The sequence below is a fragment of the Phocoena phocoena genome, chromosome 1 (genome assembly GCF_963924675.1).
Source record: "Phocoena phocoena chromosome 1, mPhoPho1.1, whole genome shotgun sequence".
Taxonomy (NCBI): Eukaryota; Metazoa; Chordata; class Mammalia; order Artiodactyla; family Phocoenidae; genus Phocoena; species Phocoena phocoena.
In genome coordinates, this window is record NC_089219.1 from 62,366,752 (window position 1) to 62,389,045 (window position 22,294).

The 22,294-nt window shown below is 33.1% G+C and overlaps 1 protein-coding gene across 1 annotated transcript in view; it reads right to left on the reverse strand.

Moving 5' to 3' along the window:
- Nucleotides 1-22,294, reverse strand: part of NEGR1 (neuronal growth regulator 1) — a 922,148-nt gene that overhangs the window by 527,468 nt on the left and 372,386 nt on the right. Inside the window, exon 2 of the mRNA XM_065879003.1 lies at nucleotides 2,653-2,885. Coding sequence (XP_065735075.1) covers nucleotides 2,653-2,885 — 233 coding nt within the window. The remainder of the gene's footprint in view (nucleotides 1-2,652; nucleotides 2,886-22,294) is intronic.

The window sequence follows — 22,294 nt, forward strand, 5'->3', positions numbered from 1 at the left end:
TTTATCTTTTTGCTTTTGACTAGAACAGACCTTAAGATTTTCTGATCTGAATCCTCTTCCTTCAAATGAGAAAACTAAAGTTTAGAGAGGTTGAGAATTACCCATTTCATAAGGGAAAATTCAGGATTGGAATCCAGGTTTTCCAACTCCAACTCCAGTGTCTTTTCTCCCCCATTATTCCATTTATTGATATTAATAGCTCTGAGAAATCAATAACATAAACAAATTTCCCATGCGCAAAGTCTGTGTGGGCAAGATATCCTTTTGATTATCCCCTTTCTAAAATGAATTTTTAAAAATAGCTCCCTTGAGTACATAGTTTCAACAATTAAAGACGAGCTTTGTTTTTACCAGCCAATGTGTGTTTGACATTATTGATTGATAATGTCATTGATTAATAAATAGCTTTCTCTCACTTGCTAAATTTCTTTATCTTGTTGAATCAAGGCTTGACAAATTATTAGGCAACGAACATATATTTCAAAATTATCCAAATACTCCTGAGTATCAGACAACCTAACAAATTTAGAGACTGAAGAAATGTGCACATCAGTTTATTTTTGTTCATTGAGAGGAAATGTAGCTTAAGTAGGGTTTGACTTTTTAAGATATTTATTTAGTTCTTGAATTGACTGATAAGCCTATTAATTTGTTCCCTGAACTTTATTAATGTAAATGGAAAAATGCCCACATGTCAATCAACTTCTAATAAGTAATTATGTTCATAAGTACTGTAAAATTATTAGCTTTTAATTTGACCCAACCACACACATCAAAACAGTAACACAAATTATATTTTTCTAGAGGAACAAAATATTATACTGATAAAAAATTCAATAAGTGCATTTGTAAAATGTTCTTCCTAAAATGGTGCCCAAAAGTTTATACTGGCCAGCAAAATTGAGTGCCAAAGTAAGGCATGTAACAGTTTTAAAACTGTGTACAGTATTAAACAACCTATGTAATATAAAGTTATGAAGAAATTCTATGGAAATTAACATTTTCATTAACAGGGCATATATAGATATATATATATATATATACATATATGTGTGTGTGTGTGTGTATTTGGGGTCTGGTTAAAAAATATGGGCCTAACAGGGAATAAAAGAGAATAGAAAAAAGGAAAGAGGGATATTTTTAGTGTTCAGAAGTGTATTGTTTAAACATATAAGAAGCAAAATGTCTTTATCTCAAGTGACTCAAATATATTACCATCAAAGTGTACTTTTCCTCATGTAATAAAATTTTTTTGTAGTGTTTGAACTAGAAACTCAAGTCAAAAGGCACTGAACTAAACAAGAGAACAGAATTAGGCTTGGATAACTGAAGAAATGTGTTTGTGTCTTGTAATCTCATGTCATTTTTTGAAGCTGGATAAACTGCCCTCTGGAATCTCTGGATAATCTTTGAATGAAGATGGACTTTTATGAAAACTTTATTATTTACTTATATGCTTTTAAATAAGGAAAATCACCAAAGTCTTCAATGATTTGTAATAAGGAAAACCACTGAGGAAATTCACTGCCTTACTCTTCAGTTTATACTTTCCTTCTTAAAGTTAATTGTTTAATAAGTTTAATCATTATCACAAAGTTAAAATATTTACTAATAATTGAAGCTTTGTTTGAATTCAGTTTTACCTTTATGTGAGGAAATAAAGCTCAATTAATAAAGTTGTAGAATAACAATCTTTTCTGAATGTAAACCATGTACCTAAATTAATATTTACTGTTGATTTTTGAAGGGTAAACTCAGAAATAATACAACTAACTTGCAAATTCAGCTTTCCTGATAGGAATAAAACAAGCATTCGCTGGCACTACGTTATCATATAATTTGTTATTAATTTTACTTAGAAATGCTGCAATGTCATTTTGAGTTCCACAATATACTATTTCTATGCAACCAACACATGGTTTATCTATAAAGCATGAGGATATAATGCAAAAGGGCAAAAATACACATTTTCTATTCTACTAGCATTATAATTATATTTTCCTTGAAACGTATTTGTGTTGAGGATAAATATGCTCTTATATTTTAGTATGCAAGAAAAGTAAAATAATTGGATGATTCTGTTTATATTTGGAGATTGTAAGTTAGCTAGCATGATTTATGATCTACTGAAAGTAAATCAAAGTATAAAGCATTGTGAACCATATTTTTTCAATTATTCTATATTTAAATAAAGTAATTCTAGAAGGCTGCTTCTTTTCATTGTGACTTGAATCAAAGTAAATAGAAGCTGAATTGAGACAGAGTGTTGGAAAGCTTGAGGATTACTTTTAAAGAGTTATTATTCATATTTCAAGAAGTTCTAATATTTTAATGTAGCCATCATAGGCTATCAAAAATTTATTTTAATGTACCAACCATGGGTTCTCAAAGATTTATTGAAGGGGTGACTCATAGGAAGATACAAAATGAATCATATACAAAATAATCATAATGTGATGTTAATGGATAATTTTTGATCTCAGTAAGTGGGGATTTGTATGCCTATAAAAGCCATTATACTTAATGGAATCTAGGAACATAAATCCCTGAAGACAATGACAACATATCTTTCAACATTGTCAGCTACCTCTCAGTCATTTTCATATCTAAATATTGAACATTTCTAAGCATAGCAGGCATGGAAATGCATACCTTGCACAGTTAGATGCACCTGCATTGTTCTCGGTGTATGTTGAGTCTGAACAGAACATGTGTATGGGCCATCGTCTGTCACATCTACATTCTGTATCTGGAGGCTGTAGTCCCTTTTGTTCAATGTTGAAATTGAAACTCGAGGATCCACTGACCACTTATCACCTCCCGCAAAAATAATACTTGATCGGTTCAGCCAGGCACCCTTTGAAGCTCCATCTTCCAAATAACACCTACAAATTACCAGAGACAGAACATTATTAATCAAAATGAAAATGAGAGACAATATTATCTTTGTTCTAAGTGTATTTCCATATGCTGAATTATGGCACTGCATCAAATGCAAACATCAGCTATAAACAGAGGAGACATGAACACACTGGTACATTTTTCATTCCCAAAGCAAATATGAAACAATACCTTCCTACAGTTTGGTTTAGTTTTGTTTTTCAAGTGTGTGTGTGTGTGTGTGTGTGTGTGTGTGTGTGTATGTGTGTGTGTATTTTAATTCAAAGCTAGTCAAAATCCTTTTTTATTCTGTCTGGATGACAAGTAAATTTAAATAAGGTTAAATTAGTTCAAATAACAGTTTCAACATTAAAACACACTTCTTTCTTTGAAATTATAAGAAGTAGAATAGGTTCATGAGCTAGCCTGGTTTAACGCAATCCAATTCTGAATATAATGTGCCAGATACATAAAGCACAGAATGGCACCATATACATGTTTATTCTTAAAATTACCTGCATTTGCAGAGCAGTAGACCCGTACACTGAAACTATGAACTGCATTTCACTGATAATATTGCTGTTGTAATTAAATGTAGCGAGGGTAATCTAATACTTTTAGTAGCAAATTCTTGCTGTCTTTTCAATAAACTGACCAATAGTTTTTCCAGAAAGCATTCATTTATCCAACAAAAACACGTATGGAGCATCTACTATTCATGGATTCAAAGGGTATTGCCTTTGCTCTCCAAAACTTTTAGTCTACTAAGGAGGACAATCTAATTAAGCCAACCAATTAATACTATACAGAAAGAAGAATATTTTTATGAAATCAGGCACAAGGTACATGAGAGACAAACGAGGGTTACTTGACTTAGAAAGGTTGTTGTGAGTACAGAAAAAGGCTTTCTAGAATAGAAAAATGCCTGAGATAAAGAGATGAAGAGTGGAAGATGTGGTGTTCTAGACAGAGGTGCTATATGCAGATAACTCCCAGGAAAGGTGAGAGAGACAGCCAGGCATTTTAAGGAAGTACAGAGAAGCATGGGATATAAGGTAGGAGGGATGAGAGACAAAATTGGAAAGGTAAACTAGAGCTAGATGATAATAGCAAGCATGATGACTACTATTAGATTTTAAGGCCAAATTTGAAGCCATTTATTCAGAGTTGTATTCTATAACAAAATTTAAAAATATAGCTTTGTATCTAATAGGAGTCAGTCATATCAAGATTTAGAACAGAAGGCTGTGGTCATATATCAGTGATTTTCCTGAGGACTGGCATTCTAAGTTTCAACCTGAAAACGTTCTGATACAAATTAAAGACTGGTTCTCTTAAATGAGTACAAAGCACAGCTACAGAATGAAAATACACATACATCGAAATAGTTTGACAGCATTTCTACAGAACACCTTGGGGGATTGAACACAGTGTTTTGAGATTGCTACAAAATTGCAAGCTGAAAGCAACAGGGTAGGCTGCTGCCAACTGTATCAAACTATTCAGTGGGTGAAAAAATAAGGAACAAGCTACATTGCAGAATCTAATTTGCAGTCAGCTTCAGCATCTACAGAATACAAACTAGTAGAAGTCATAAAGTTCATTGTTAATTGAAAAGCTTTTCCTGATGTATTTAATGAAGAAAATAAAACCCACTTTAATGACATAATTAAACAATTATAGTATATTGTCATTCTTAATAACATGCAGAAAGAAGATACAGGGGACATAGTTCCCATTTCACAAGATCACATGTGTACTGGTATAGCATAGAACACTGAAATACCACTACTAGGATTATGATAATTCTGCTGTCTGGATTTAATATCTGGGTTCATCAAATGTTTATTGTGTGACCTCTGCATTTGTGGCCTTCACACTTTTTCCTATCTGGTGCTCATAACAACCCTGTGAGGTATAGATTGCTATGCTCAATTCATCCTTAGAATATAAATGGAATTTTGTGGTTAAAAGACTTGCCCAAGCCACACTGTTAGTGGGTGGCAAAGTTGAATTCATTATCAAGCCTTCTATTTCCACATTCAATGTCATTTTCACCGTAATGCAGATCAAAGACTTTTAAAATAGTTTCAGAAATGGGAAGATGATTAGAATGTTGCAGACATTACTGCAAGTAATTTCTTATTTACTGAATGTGACCAACTGCTTAACCTGTCCTATTCTAAAGGAAGCAGAAAATTAATCATTAATGGATATTTTACCATGAAAGTCTGATTTAGAACACTCTGCCTGGCATTTCCCTTTCCCTAGAGACAGCAGCAGCTTTACCTTTATTTGGGGGGGGGGGGTAATCAGGAAGACCACAGCGAGTAACTAGTATTTAGATACTAGAGCTTTCATAGACCTGATATCGGTTCTAACTCGTAATCTTAGCATAAGCACTATTCCTCTGTTCTGGCATGCCAGGGACCTTCACAGAAGAGATTCTAACTTCTTCACTAAGAAAAATGAAAAAAAAAGGGGGGGGGCTCTTTGTGTCTCCTCAGCTTGGATAACTATCTTCCATAATTATTATTGGTCCCAACCCAAAGCTTTTCAAGACATACATTAGGAAGACCCTTGAAAGAGACTCAGGGAAAAGAAGAAAATTGGGGTATTATTTCCTTGGACTTCTGTAGAGCAATTCTCAGATTACACTACTGAAGTAGAACCTAAATAACTCAAATTACCATATATGGAATTTTACAAATTGTGAATAGCAAGGCCTAGGAATGACTTTCTATTTTTATAAAAACATAAGATACTTATACATACTATATGTAGTTTTAAGCTCAACTATAAGATGATTATGTGAAATATATGAAATAGGCATATACACATACGATTCCTTGAGAAAAAGGACTTTGTCTCCTATCTATCTACCTCCTCTTTGTTCTCCACTTCCCCCCTAGTTTGTTTTTGGTTTTGTTTTTTTCATGTACACAAAGAGGTACTGCTAGATATGTGTATGCTGTATTAAGAAGAAATTCTGGAAAGAAGGAAAGTATTTAGGGTATGATAGAGGGGAGCAGGAGGGTGGGAAAAGGACAGAAGCGGTGAGAATTTCATCTTGTACTCTTTGGGTATCAAACTTCTTTTTTTAGTTGAAGAACACTAATGTGTAAAGATATAATCTGTTGGAATCCTTGCGCACACAGAATTTATAATTTAGCAAGGATGATAAATTATATTCATGACTAACCATCATAAAGAACAGGAAGTAAAAATACAGTAATTAAATTGCTGTTATAATGGATTATTATAATTGTCTGAGGGTCTCTGGCTTCTGCCCTTGACCTCGTTCTCCCCACAATAAACAGAATGAACTTTAGAGTTTAAATCAGATCATCGACAACTCTAAGCCTTCCTATTTCACTCATAAGAAAAATTCTTAATCCCTATAGTGACCAATCGTCCTATGTAATCTGGCCCCTTGATGCTTCTCTGACCTTGTCAGTTCCCACTCTTTCCCATTTACTCTGCTCTAGACTTTGGGCCTCCAGCTGTGCTTCCAACAAATCACACTTGCTCTTGCCCTAGGAAGTTGGTATTTCTTACTGCTTCTTCTGCCTGGAACTCTCCTCCCCAAGAGGTCTGCATAATATATTACACAGTAGCAAAGTTACACAGTAGCAAAGGTGAGGGGTTCTCCTGTTTAGGATGGAGAAATTAATGTGTGAAAGAGAGGTTGGTAAAGCAAAGATGATCAGATCACTGATGAGAGTAGGATGAAGCAATAGTTCTCGGGTCAAAAACTTGGATCATTTTTCATCTCTGGACTTCCAAATAGAACGTTTTAACAGCTAGTGATGTTAGGATCCCTTTGAAGTCTAGATAATGAAATAATCTGAATAAAATGTTTAATAATGAATATATCCTTTAATTGAGTATGGCACAGCTTTTTTTGAAAGTTTTTTCCCCCCACTTAAAAAAATCTTCTAGATAACCTACTTTATAGGGAGATGACTGAAGCAGTTCCAAAAATACACTCCTCAGCATAAGCTGTACTAACACCAAGACAAATATCATGACAAACACTTAAATTTTCAATCATCTGGATGTTGTGTAACATAGTTCCAAACATCTGGTTGTTGGAAAATGTATAGAAAATAGCTTTAATACTTTATTTTGTTCAAGATTGTTATTTATTTAAACCCAGGCTTAAGATAGTTAATGCTTTTCTAATAAGACTGGCACTGCTGCTTCTGAAATCTTTTAAGGAGCTCCTTTATAAATGACATTTGTACGTATCAGGCAGGTCCTTATTTTGAGGGTATAAAGTCCCACTTGGTGAGGTGCTAGTTGAACAAAATGATGTTGGAGTAATTCTAACAGACTCTCTCTGTGACACTATCTCCTGTGGTGATTAAATCTGAAAGATGGACATCAGAGAGCTTAGTGGAAATTAGCATATTTGGTTATTTATTATTTCTTAAACTCGATTAAGAAATTAAGTCTGTGGCTGCTGAAGAATGATTTTTTCCTTTCATATCTCTAAATTCCCTGTAACACATTTCAAAAACATAAGCCTTAGCGCCATTACCATTACCCCACACAGCAGGATTTATTCCACTCGATGGAGAAAGACCAGCTTTTCTCAAGACGTGTTGATTAATGAAAGCCCCTATTAAAGGTACTAACTAATAAGAGAAGAAAAGTACAATTTCCCTTGGAATCAAAGCTAAACCATGTAAAAATGATCTACCTATGAAGGGATTGGCCAGCTACCTTCACAGCTGTCTTTTCATCATATCACAAAGTTCTAAATTTGACAGAAGAACTTTCAAAAGCACACAGAAAAAATTAAAAAATTCAGAACATCATACAACCTCCATGCTAATTCTGCATACAAAGAGAGCTTTGATATCCTGGTTTCAAGGCCAATATGAGGTAAGAAAAGTAAAGTAGAGATTAAATAGAACAGAACAAATTCTATTTCCTCACCCACTTGCCTTTGTTTTTAAGGTTGTTCTCTTCTTAATGTCTTTCATGCCAGTTATTCCTTGGATAATATAATAGATATTAATATGGGTATAGATATGAATATGGATACAGATAATTATAAACATACATGTATACATGTATATTACATAACATGTAGTATTTACTAGACAATAATATCTTTATATATAATATTATGGGTGAAATGCTTCCTATTATCTTTCTATTTTGGCAAGTGTAGGGCGTGCATGACTTTGTCAAGGGAAATCCATAATTTGGATTTCAAATTGTGGATTTTCAAAGAATCATCAATTTGTCTAATGAACTTATTTAATGAAGCACTCACACTTATAGATGGTGAAAATTATATTTCAAAATATATTTAAAGAGATTTCTAAGTGAGAAATGCACTTCTGCAGGTAACAGTTCAATACTATTTTGTAGATAATATATATATACTAACATTACTATCTGCCAGTAACTATCTGTTCTAAGCACATGATATCTATTTCTCATTCAATCTTCACAATAACCCTTTGTGATAGGTACTGTCAAGTTATCATTTTGCTGATTTTACAGCGAAGGAAGTGAGGTACAGAGAGGTTATGTAACTTATGACTTGCTTATTGAAATTTGTAATGCATCATAATAACCTTATTATAACATAACTTCATTAAACCTCCAGGCATAAGTATGTAAGTAATATTAATGACACATGTACATTTATTTTTAGAATGGGAAATATGCCATGTTGGGCACATTTTACTTTTTTTTTTTTAATTTATTAATTTATGGCTGTGTTGGGTCTTCGTTTCTGTGCAAGGGCTTTCTCTAGTTGTGGCAAACGGGGCCACCGCGGTACGTGGGCCTCTCTCTATTACAGCCTCTCTTGTTGCGGAGCAAAGGCTCCAGACGTGCAGGCTCAGTAATTGTGGCTCACAGGCCCAGTTGCTCTGCGGTATGTGGGATCTTCCCAGACCAGGGCTCCAACCCATGTACCCTGCATTGGCAGGCAGATTCTCAACTACTGCACCACCAGGGAAGCCCAGTACATTTTACTTTTTACATGGTAGCACACACACACACAAAAAAACAGAAAAAACAAACAAAAAAACCCAAATAACGTTGATTTCTTATTTTGTAAGAGAAAGAAATTGATTTTCTATACATTTTACTCTAGTACATCTTTGTAATAATAAAGCTATATTAAAAATGTCTTGGATAAGATATTGAAAGTTATGAGCTACCATGTAATTATAACAGCAAATTCTCAAACATACGTATTTTTGATATTGTAAAACAGAAAAGAACACTGAAAATAATAAAGCTTTAAAAAAATTTTTTTATTGCTTTTTCATACATTCTATACCTAATTAATGAAAGAAGTGAACTTTAATGTGATCAGGCAATGGTATTAATTCATACCTTTAAGTCTTATTTTTAATGCAAAATTTATAGTGTCTGTATTTTTTAAAACATATATATATAATATGTATATATATACATATATACATGTATGTGTATATATACGTATATAAAACCCAACATATTAAATGCCTAAGAAATAATCAAAATTTGGTTTGGGATTAATCTCTAAATTCCAGACATTGAAATCACTCATTTTAACTGATAATCAAACCATGCTTTTCTATAATACTACAAATTGCTTTATCTTTTTCTCTTCATTGTCTCATTTAAGTCAAGCTTCCATTTTAGCCTGTCTGACCATGTTTAGAAGAGGCAATGCCAAGGAATTTTTACTTTTAGGGTGTTTTAATACATTATTTGCAAATCACTCAATATATGAATTAACATTTATTAAGTAAAATAGGCATGGATAGAGTGAAAGAAAGCCTATATATTGACTAAAGAAAGTAGGAAAGTCTTTGTGCAACGTACTGACATTTTTGGCCTATTACTAAAGTCTAATTATGATTGTCTTGTCTTGATAATAATAAGAAATTCCATTTGCTGAATGCTGACTATGGGTTAAGTGGTATGGAAAATACTTTCATATATGATCTCATTTAACACTCACAAAAGCATTTTGAGAGGTAGGTAGGTCTTATTATCTCTACATTAAAAATGGTGCATGCATGAATTCAGGATGGATAAATGAGGCAGAGAATGTAAAAAGGAAGAGGAGTTACATATTTGAAAAGTTAGTTTAAGACAAGCTCTGTTCAAATGGCCTTACTCAGGAATCAAACTGGAAATTTCTTTGTCATTTCTACTTTTTAAATTCAACTAAACCACTTGCTTTCTCCCACATGGACTTAAATGTGAGATATTTGGATCTGTAAGGGCTTCAAGATTTTTGTTATCTGGCAGGGCCTGGAAGCAATTCAACCACAGACCTACACTCTCAGGCAGGTCAATTTTAGGAAAGAAAACATGAAAATGTATGTCAAGAAATTTTTAAAAATTATCTGTTCCTGCACAGGCCTTTGAAAGTCATCATATATCTTTAGGGCATTTATACCACAGTTGGAAAATTTTTGATATCTGAAATGCAGTGTTTTGTATCTTTTTCTACTGTTAAGCTATTTAACTCTTTATTTAAAGCTATCAGCATTATTTGCCTCTATTTTTTCTCCTTTTCAACATTCAGCTTCTATTACCTAGGGGTAGGGAATATAGACAACTGAATCTATGTGAGAATTATTAGAATATTAGTTTTCATATTGCCTGTACTGTCCCAAAGACATTCTTCATGAACAACATGGGCTTGTTGAATAATTGCTTTAAAAGTCTGAATTCCTTCTATTTCAAGTGTATGTTTAAAGTGTATGTTAATGTTGCTGGAAATCTGAGCCAGGCTGCATGATAATCATCTATTCATCAGTAAATTAAAAATATTTAGCTAGTCTTTTAAAACTGCTGGTAATAATATCTTAATTTTGCTAAATGTCCAGAGCTTAATTATTCTTTTTTGTTTACTCAATATTAAAATACACTTGAAAATTTTTAGCTAATACCTGTGTATTTTAAATATACGTGTTGGTAGTCTTTTGGGTTTCTTTTCTTTTCCAGAAATCTAAAATATACTTTTCTCTGTGATCAATTCTTTCATTATTGTTAAACCTTTGTTGCTTCAAGAGGTATGTGTGTGCTTCAAGAGTTGTGTGTGTGTGTTGTGAGAGAAGGGAGGAGAGACACATTCAGTGTAAAAATGCACAAGAAGTAAAAATGAATACTTATAATTACAAGAATAGTAAACAATGGCAAAATCTGAATATGTAACCAACATATAATTTATATTAATTTCATCTGAGCTCTTTCTTACAGAAAGTACCAGAATCTCTCTAAATATTAATGCTTCTCTTGCTAGAGGATCCATCCAGTAGTAGTATCTAGTGGACAGCTGGACCTGTCATATCTCAGTGCCTGGCTGGCTCAGGAAAGCATATGCCTCCAAGGGATGTAAAATTCCACTGTGATTTAGGAAAAGCTGAAATTTCAGCCATGACTTTCTGACTAGATCTCTCCTTACTAAACTGCTGCATATTTTCCTATCTCCGTGACTGAATCATCTCCCAAGGTCAGAATTCTGTGATATTTGTCACTACTTCCTTGAGTCACTATAAAAAGCAAACATGAAGAGTAAAAAAGAAAACCATCATTATAATGTTCTCTAAAAACAAATGAATTGAAATCTGGGAAAAATACTGATATGGTTTCTCCAAGATAGTTTTACCTTGAATTCAGAACAACATGGAGTTGAATCACAATTCTTATTGACACTAACTAGCCCTAGGAATTTGGGCATTACTTAATTTTTCTAAGCCTTCACATTTGATTCTTTAAAATGAGGATAGTAACATGTACTTAAAGAAGCTATTTTGGGAAGATTAACTGAAATGTTCCAGGTGACAAGACCTAAATACCTCACCTTAGATGTCATTTCTTTGGAAAGCCCTCTGTGAAATCTCTGCTCCAAGCCCCTAGACAGCTTTAATGGACCTTTCCTAAAGCTTGCATTTCCCCCAGCATGTTAACTACCTTGCTTTATTACCCTGCACTGCAAAATCCCTTGCTTAATTGTATCACCCCTGCTAAACTGTAAAGGACCCCGGTTGACTTATTCACTATGATGACCAGTAATGAGCACAATGTCTGTTACATAGTTGGTGCTTTAAAAAAATGTAGTTTGAATAATATGAGGAATTGAAATAAGATATTGTGCAAATGTTTTATAAAAGAGAAGAAATCAAATTCTTCTGGACACAGAAAAGGGTGGGACTAGGTCAGAGCAGGTTTAGTAGAAGAGGTAGCACTGGCATTCACCCTACTCCCACTGTATTTTAGAGCTTTTGTTCCTGATTATTCTAAATTAAAACACACACATGAATCTCTGGATTTCCTCTATGGTTCCAAAATGGAATATATCATTTGGAACAAACAGGAATGCCCACTGTCTACAAAGTTGTTTTTACCGGCTGTTCATTTAACTATAAAAATTACATAGGCCAAATTCTAGGTTTGATGCACTGAAAGTAGAACAAACTCTTATTTGTCTCAGAAAATACAAATGGAAACCACTCACATAATGGTATTTTCTTTCCTAAATTTCTGGACATGTGAAAAAAACTCAAGGGCTGGGTTAAGTAGATAAATAGTGAGTAAGGAGGAGGCATAAAGAAAACTCAGTAAATGAACAAATATTTTGTTAAACATGAGAAACTTACTCATTTGGTCTGAATTTGATTGGAGCAATATAATATTTATAATTGTTATCCTTACACATACAAAGATAGGTTTTTAAATTTTTATTTGATGATCTACAAACATGTTCTTGGCTAAATATTATCATTGTTTATGTCATTTACCTTGGACTTCCAACTTTAGGTTCCTCCTATGGTAATTGTTTCATTTCTCAGCAAAAGATAAATTTTTCACCCACTGTCCTTAAACGGATCTGCATTTTCTTGCTGAACACACTAGCAATTGCTTTTAGTATAGCTTGTAGTTAGCATATTACATATTTGTGGAATGTAATTAAACATGATAAAAGTATGGTCATAATGAATTAGAGATGGAAAAGAAGAAGAATGGAACTTGAGTGCTTTTTAAATTAGAAATTTAAAGTGCAGGGTTCCCAGTAATTTTAAGGATTGCTACATTTTAAAAAATATTTATTTGGCTGTGTCGGGTCCTAGTTGTGGTATGTGGGATCTTTCGTTGTGGCAGGCGGGCTCAGTAGTTGCAGTGCCCGGGCTCTCTAGTTGTGGCACACGGGCTCTAGAGTGCATAGGGTTAGTTGCCCTGGCATGTGGGATCTTAGTTCTCTGACCAGGGGTCAATCCCACGTCCCCTGCATTGGAAGGTGGATTCTTAACCACTGGACCACCAGGGAAGTCTCAGGGTTGCTACATTTGAAATTCTTTTTTTACGTGAAATATTTTCACCCTCAAAGACCCTGTTTTATTCTTGAAATGGTTTCCTATGTAAGAAACTCCGTAGCATTTACTCTACAATTCTCTACCTTAGCCATTAATCTCCCACGTAAGGCTGTCAAAATCTTTTATGAAAATCGAAGTGTACAATATCCACTTTTCTTATCTTTCACAATACATTATTAGTTTCAAGCATCCCATCAAGTTAGTTAAGCGCAAACTGCCTTGTAAAAATCATGTTAGAAATATAGCCACACTTTCTTCAGCTTTTCTTCTGTTACCAACATTTCACAGTTGTCTTTGCAATCAATACTGAACACACAGGACTGTTTCCTGGCTTGCTTGTCTACTGAGCTCCTTAATTCATGACTCAGTTCTTATTCAAAAAGACTTCATGGATGTCATACTATATACACACATACATCTTTTCTCTCTCTCTCTAATCGGACTCTCTAATTATGAGCCTTTGAAAGAAGCTATCATATCTTTCTTTTTGTTTTCTCTAAAGTACTAGTTTATGATATGTATGTTTCCGGGATTTCAAATCAACACTGCACAATTCTTTAATGGCTCACTTTACTTTTTATGTACTTAGCACAAAAGAAAAAAAGACACGTTATAAAATAAATATAGGACTTTATGGAGAGCTAATAGATTTTAAAGTGACATTTTACCGAGTTACAAGCAAGTGAATGGATTAAATTTCCTTTGAAACACACACCAGTGCAATAATTAAAGGAAACAATTTCTGGCAAAGTATACGTTTTGTTTTTGCTAAACTCCAAATTGTCTTATAAATAATGAGGAACATTTGTCTTTCATCTTTAACAATGGCTGAAAGTCATTATCTAACAGATGCTCAGTGACCCTTGTGAAATAAGTTGGTCATTCAAATTAGCTATTAATGGGCAGACAGCTATAGCAGGCAAATCACTAATATTACAACTAATTAAACTCCACTTTGTATTTAAACAGAAAACAAGGTGAAACTGAGACACACCTGTCTAATCTTACTGAGAAATAACCAAACTTCAAAATAAATTCAAGATTTTTATTTTGAGATAGAGTCTGAGTCAATTCCCATTTCAATTCCCTCAATAAATTAAAAGGCAAAAACTATTTCCTTGTTTTAGATAAGCTTACAATCAACAATGGAGGATATGCAAAATATTTACACCATGACAGATGTGATAGAAGTGCTATAAGCTACTTAATTGTTTACAGAACTTCAAGAAAGTAGCAATCATAACTCACCACAGTAGAAGAATTAGGAAAGCACCTAGAGAAACAGGGATGTGAGACGGCTCTTTATAGACAAGAATCATTTAGAGAGTTAGATAGGGGGATGAATAAGAGCTGTCAACAGAACAGTTCACAGAAGGAGAGAAGAAGAGAAGCACAGGTAAAGAGGTACAGAATAGGGAATGAGGTTGCAGTATAGCATGCAATCTGATATGATTAAGTAGGAGTGTAGGAGAGAAGTGGGGAATACGGTTCCAAAATTCATCTGGAGGTGAAAGATAATTTCAGATGCTGACCTGTGAATTTTGGAACAATTTCAGGAGGCAATAAAGATGTTTTAGAGTAGATAAGGGATATTTTTGAAGGAGTTAGGGAGGAGAGCTTTTTTTTTGTTTTTTTTTTAGCATACCCTATGAACTGGATAGTAAGCTAAGTGATTTCATATATACTGTGTAATATAATTTTCATAATAACCATCTGAAATATATGTTATTACCCCTTTTATATACTGAAAAAAGAGGCTCCAGAGGTATTAATAATTTCCCCAAGGTAGGAGAATCAGAAAACAGCAGTACTTTAAATGTTCCCTTCATTCATCCAGGCATTATTTTCCACAAGAAGCTATTAAGCTCCCTACTTGTTTTCAGCACTGCCCTATTGGCTAGGGATACTGAGTTGGAAATATATGGTCCCAGAAATTCCAGAAATTCTCAGAATAGTAAGGAGACACAGGGGTAAATAGAGCAAAATGATATACTGTGATAGGTAGTATAATGCACATAGGTAAAAAGTCCAAAGAGAGGATAAAAGAAGGAAAGCATAAATCCTCCTTTTGTAGTCTGAATTGAAATGAGGATTCTTAAAACAGGCAGAATATTTAGTTAGAAGCTATGATCTTAGCCTGAGGTTACGACAGACTTGATTGGCTTGTCAACAAAGAAAACTTAAAGGAAAAAATAGTTGGGAGAATTTTTAGTCTTGAAAGAGATAAGGGATCTAGTAAAAAAGCAAGACCAAACAGATGACATTGTTTCTAATTGTTTGCACTTAGATATATCAAAAAATACAAGTACTATTTAAGTCTAGGGGAATTAGAAAAAGGACTTGGCTTAAGGGCAGAGATCATAATTACTTTCTTTTAACATATTGCATTTGAGGCACTGATGACATCGCCAAGAGGAGATGGTCAATAAATGACTATAAATGCAGTCATTAGGAAAGAGACATATTTGGAATTTTTTTATAATTTATGTGGGTTTGATCATGCTATGGGACCTATATGAATAAAGAGGAGTTTAAAGGACAGAAACTTAAGAGATCTTGCATATTTTGGTATTGAGAATAGGAGGAAAAAACATATTTGAACATGAATGTTCTTTATTGTCTAAAACTATGAAGTCAAAGAGGAATTGATAAATACATCATTACCTTGAATATCATTTCTCAGTGACATCATTGAGAGCAGTTTCATTAGAGTAGTGATGATGTAAGGATGTAAGCCTTTTAAGAGGTTTTATTGGAGAGGAGGATAAACAGAAAACTATAGTTTCATCAGTGCTCAATCATATTTTTTTTATAAGAACTAGATTTATGTAAAATGGGAACTCTTAATAGCTTTCCCAATCTTCCTCCTTTTCGATCTCATTGCATTTTAATGTCTCTAAATATTCATCCTTTAGTTTACTACTTATATACAGTAGGCTTTAATTAGAGATAAAACTGACCAAATAGATGATCTTGTGCATCCTCAAGCCTTTGAAACTATAAAACACAAACTCCCTATTTGGTAATTGTTGAGCTAGCAAGCATCATTTAATTGCCAACAATTTTATTTTAAAAATTTTATTCAAAGTCTGCCTTCAGTCAACTAACATTTTTATATTCAAGTTTCTTTAGCATCTAATCAATATTTCTCTCCTTAAAGTAATATAATTACTGGATCTTTTATTTCCATCTTATTTAACTTATTTAGATAATTTTAAATGTATGGATGTAGGACCAAATTATGACACTGTTTCTTACTCATTTAGCACCTTAAAAAATAATAATACTTAGATTGTTCATTTCCTCCTCATAATTACATTTTCAATTAGTATGTGTGGAGGGGTATTTTTAACCCTTAAACTTTTATGTTCCTCCCTGCTTCTTGCTTGTTGAAATCAAAAATGGTTATTTTATAGACAGCTGTACTGGGTATATTTGGAGAACAAAGACAAACCAAGGAAGGAAGAAATTACTTTCTTTAAGAAAAAGGGCTTTCACATAAATTGATTTACTGTATACTGATTATCATGAATCCAAATTCTCTATCTTCCTGAGACACCATGCACTACAGTTCATAAATTCAGGCTTTGAAAAATTGAATGAGGTTATTTTAAAGTTGGTTGGATATAAGCCTAAATAAAATGGAAGACTTAAAAAATCTCGCTGACCTAAGCAATTACTGGGATAATTCACGTAGATAATAACCTCAAAATTAATGAACACTAAATTGAAGATGAGGGAAGTGCTGGAATAATCATCATTTTCAACGACCTATGCTTTTCTTACTTCCAAAAAGGAAATTGGAGGAATAAAGATATTAAAAACAAAAATTCATATAAGAACATTGCTGAAAATACACAGTGCAATAATACGATCCTAATAAAAAGTATTGCAATCTTGTAGTTGTCAATCATAGATAGTAAATGATCAAATAAAGATTACAATCTTTTCATCATTTGTGATATTCTAAACACTAATCTAACATTCAAAAGTACTTTATAAAATTGCTGCTGTTGCTATATTTTACAGAAGAATAAGATGAGTCTTAAGGAAATTAATAGTTTTAAGTTACATACTAGAAATAGTAAGAGCAGGGATTTGAATTGATGGTCCAATTTAATCCAAATTCCTTGCCCTTTCTACCATACTCTCCAGACTATTACAAAACTCTAATTTTCTAAAGTATCTTTCAATTTACCCATATGTCACCGAGCAGCCTTTCTTGTCCTAGTATATTACAGAAAATTGTCTAAATGAGACCAGGAAATTAAAAAAATATATTTTTTTTTGTTAGGCTATGGTCAGATCTTGCCTGGGCCAAAGAGCACAGTAACAGAACAGGAGGAAAAAAAATATTGTAATGAAAGTAATTCCCTTATATAGTAGTGGATAAATTCTTGAATATTAATATTGTTCCTTTCCTAGCCTACAGATATAAATGGCAGTGAACTCAGGGCTCTGAAATCATCTGACACAACAGATTGCAAATTCCCTGAAGGCAGCCTTGACCACCAAAGGTTAAGCAGGCCTCCCTACAGAACAAAAGAAGAAACAGCGAAAGGCTCTATTCACTTATACACCTGAATCTTACATAACCTTCCAAATTGTTTGTTTGCTCACTTGTTGTTACTCCAGGGACCGTGAATAGAGACCAAGTCTTTACTCTCCCAAAAGAAGTAGTATCAGCCATTTGTGAGTTGCTCCAGACCAGTCTTCTGCTTTAGCATTAAATGAAGAAAGTTTATTAGTTTCTTGATTTATACATCTGCATTGACTTTTCCTAAAACAGTTTAGCACTGGGAGTTATGAGAGTAATGTTTGTTAAACTATCCAAACCTGAGCTGTAGGACAGCAATGGCACAGATCATGATACACATCTTTCATGTGAATCCCTTTTGTTTTTTTGTGGTTGAGAGCATGAAACTTCTGCAGAAATTTCAGCTTCAGTTCAGTTAACTATGCTGTTGCCAAGGAAAGAAAGGGCTTATAAACAAATCATACTTCTGTGTGGAGGCTTATGTTCACATCTGTCTATACAGGATACTTGCTCTGTTTTAAAAATGAAGATGTGCTGAAGACAGCATTAAAGTGGATAAACTCAATTTCTTTTCATTTGAGTTTACCAGTAAACCAAGTATATCTTAAGAATATAGGTAAATATTTTAAGAAGGCAGAGCTAATATGGAGTAGTTTGGGTTACCAAATGATATGTCAACAAGTTGAGTTTTTTTTTCTGATTTATTTCAATACTAAATACAGCTTCTACGTGTAAACTTGATTGCCAACTCCTTGAGGACAAGGGTTTTCTTGCTGTCAATATATTAATAGAGCCTAGCACAGTGTCTGACATCTACCAAGTGCTCAACAATTATTGGACAGATTACTAATTGAATAAGTCTTCTTTCAGCATGATTATTAATGACATATATTACCTATATATCACATCAAAGTTTATTAAAGTGTATTAAAAACACATCATCAACCTAAAGAAATAAGGGTGAAGTAGCATCCTCTTACAAAATTAAATTCTCACCTTTCAATTTCCTCTTTTAAGTATATTTATTGCTAAAGCTTCAGGTACTCTGGGGTAGGTGAAGAACTCTTTCTCTATATCATAACAATAATAAGAAATAAGTAACTTGATTAGTAAAAAATTATTACTAAAGTCAATGTGAGAAACAAATAACAATGTTTTTAATGCTGATACTTTAAAAGCTACGAAATGTTTGTGAAATTCTCTGTCAATACATGTCAGTCACATCAGCAGGAAATATTCCTATTTTACCTTCTGTTCATCTTAATGGTCATGTAAGTTACTTGGTCTAAATTCTAACTGCAGAGATTCGTAGTAACACAGCCTAGTAAAAAGGGCTTGAAAATAAAATCTGAAGAACTGGACTGTAGTTTTCATTTTGCTACCAACTAACTGTTAATCAGGACTTAGTCTCTGAAGATCTAGTTTGCCTTATCTATGAAGTAAAATCAGCATTTTCCAGAATGGGTTGCATGGAGCTATTTCCTTGAGATGTTAAAAAAAAACTCTTCAAAATGTAGTTCTGTGTGCATAAAAATTAATTAAAATAATCAGGTTTCCTTACTGCAGAAACTTTCAGAGCATTTAGTATATGAGAACTCTGCCATAGAGGTAATACATAGGTATTCCCAAAATGATTCATCTCTGAATATGGTATTCAAAATTAATCATGCAGAATTAATGCTCCACAGAGGGCACAAAGGATGCCAAACTGAAAGCCATGCCTATATCCTACTGCATACTTCAGTGAGCTTTGCTTTGTCCACTCTGGCTCATTTAGAGGCTTAGTCTATAGTGCAGAAAACTAAATGCCAGTAGCCATAGCACTAGTACTAAATTCAAGGGTAAGCATGATACCATCAGGTATTTGCTCTACTTAGGTACTCCAAGTCTCTAAAATCCAGTTTTATAAGCACTAAAGTTACATCAAACCAATTCTGGGTGGAGAATTTCACACTATATAAAAATGAACTGAAACAAATAGTTATAAAATTGGTATTTTTGTCGATAAATACCAATCAATACAGTGATTCACGATCAGTGAAAATAAAACTGTTGAAGATGTATAGCAGGAGAATGCTTATGTTTTTTTCAGTTGGAGGAATAAAGCATATCCTAATTAAGCTCTTTATAAAACAGTGTTTTTTATGTGACCAAAATATTTCTCAATAATCATTCAAACAATAATTACATTTAATTGTCAGTTGGGTTTTGGAACCAATTCAACACATCTACCCATCTCATTGGTACTGTAAAATTGTTTAACATAGACCAAATGTCCATATGAATAAAACCTTATTGCTGGCAAATCAATAAGACCTCTTGCCATCAGAGAACTCACTGAATAACCTTACCACCTTGCCACCATTCTAGGAACTTTTATTTGATTAATTATGCTTGAATTCTACTTTGATTATGTAATTTTCTGTTTAATATCATCAAATAACTCTTCATTGTCCTTAGAATCAAATCCAAAAGCATTATTACAGAATTAAAGATATTTTATAACGTGACCTCTATCTACTTTCCAGACATTTCATCTATAACCTTCCAATATGACTGCTCTGTAACAGGCAACTTGTTTTTTTTTCCTTTTTACAAATAATTTTAATTTTAATAATTTTAAGTTTAATAATTAAACTGAGCCATTAATGATAAATTTGTCTAAAATATCCTTATTTTATTACCACATTTTAGAACTTCATCCGTCCTTGAATGTCCATTATAAATTCTCTCTTTCAAGTTCTCCTTTCTTATCATCCCAAATGAATAGGGTTTTCACTAAACTGCATGCAATTAGTATAGGTCATGAAGGACTTTTTTAACATTTTCTATTTGCCCATATCTTCTGAGTATAACTGTAGAATTTTCATGACAAAAAAGTGAGATGAAATTTAATGCCTCTGGCCTTCCCTTTCTACTATATTTTCCTACTTAGGGACATCCATCATTTCCCTTAGCACCTACATTCTAATTTTCTAACCTCTTTCCCCAAAGTGGGAGAGAATGGATTTCAAAATGTATATTTATTCACATCTGTATATTAACTTAATCAGACATTTTCACATATAAGCCTAACTTTTAACTGGAAAATGAAGAAGCTTTTGTCTCTCTATAAACAAATCCAGAAAAAAGCTATGAAATAATGGAGATAAAGGAACAACTAAAAGGAGACTTTCTCATAGACCAGGGAATTACATTGCTCCCAAGACTGACTCTGAATATAATACTGAATCATCATTTTCAAAATTTTGATGAGTAGAGTACTTAGTCTCAGAAATTTCAGGGACATCAACACACATAATATTTATCTCCCTTTAGTCCTATGCTAGCACTACAAGATGTAATTAATCTTTTAGGACCAAGCCTTTTGGTCATAATGTTGTCATCTATACGAAATTTTCCTTAACTCCTCCCAGACAGATTAAATTACTCCTTTATTGATACTATCTCAGTATCTTTTTTGTTTATAACTTTAAAATCTCATTCATTATGTTAATGCAAAGGACAAACGACCACTGATTTTCCTCCTCTGAGTGATCTAATGCACTTGCATTCTTCTGTTATCAGTTTTATAACATAATGATTCCCAAATCTATACATGTAGCCAACATCTCTCCCTTGAATTCCAGACCTTTGGAACCAAGCATCCACATCTCCAACAGAGTTTTTAAAAAAACTGAACTAATCATTATTCCAAATCCTATATCTCTTCCTATTTTCACTATTTTGCAAACTGGTACCACTATCCACCAGGTCGAAAAATACTTTCTTTTTTTTTCCTGGTCCACACCAAAATAAATTTTAAACTTCAATCAATCTAAACTTTTAAAATATCTCCCCTTCCCAACATATGTTTTTCCACAATGTTCCTTAATGGTTAAAGATATGTGTTAGGTAAGTTATTTTATAAACATGTATGGCAAAGTATTTTAAATACAATATTACATATGGGCATGCTAGATACAGTTTTCTGTGTCTCTGGAAACTAATCTATTTTTGGTCTAAACAAACTTAATTGAATATTTAATTTTGTCATCCTCTTCTTAACATACATACTTCCTAATGGTTTGATTGCCAATGATTTATTTTTCAGGTTGACACAAACTTTCTAAAGTTCATACCTATTTCTTCATATCTCATGTTTTCTTTCTAATTCTTATTTTAATTATTTTCATGGCAAACACTCATTAAGTTATCTAAGACATTATTTTTGACAGATACTTTGTGAAATGAAAACCTTTACACATAGGAAATTTTTTTTTTCCAGTAGGTTCCACTGACAATTTTGTAAATAAATAAGAACCCTCAAACAAGGTATTATCAAGAGATGAAAATTCAGTTCAGATTACACTATATATTTTCTTTACCAGCTATGCCAAAAATCACACATCATAGAAATGACATCAAGGTAAATTCACATAAACATTCCTTGATGTCCCAAATCTCAAATTAAGAGCTTTCATAGGTAGGCTCTAAGGTAAATATGTACTCATTCTGAAAGGCACCAACAGATGGCATTAGCATTAGTGTTTGG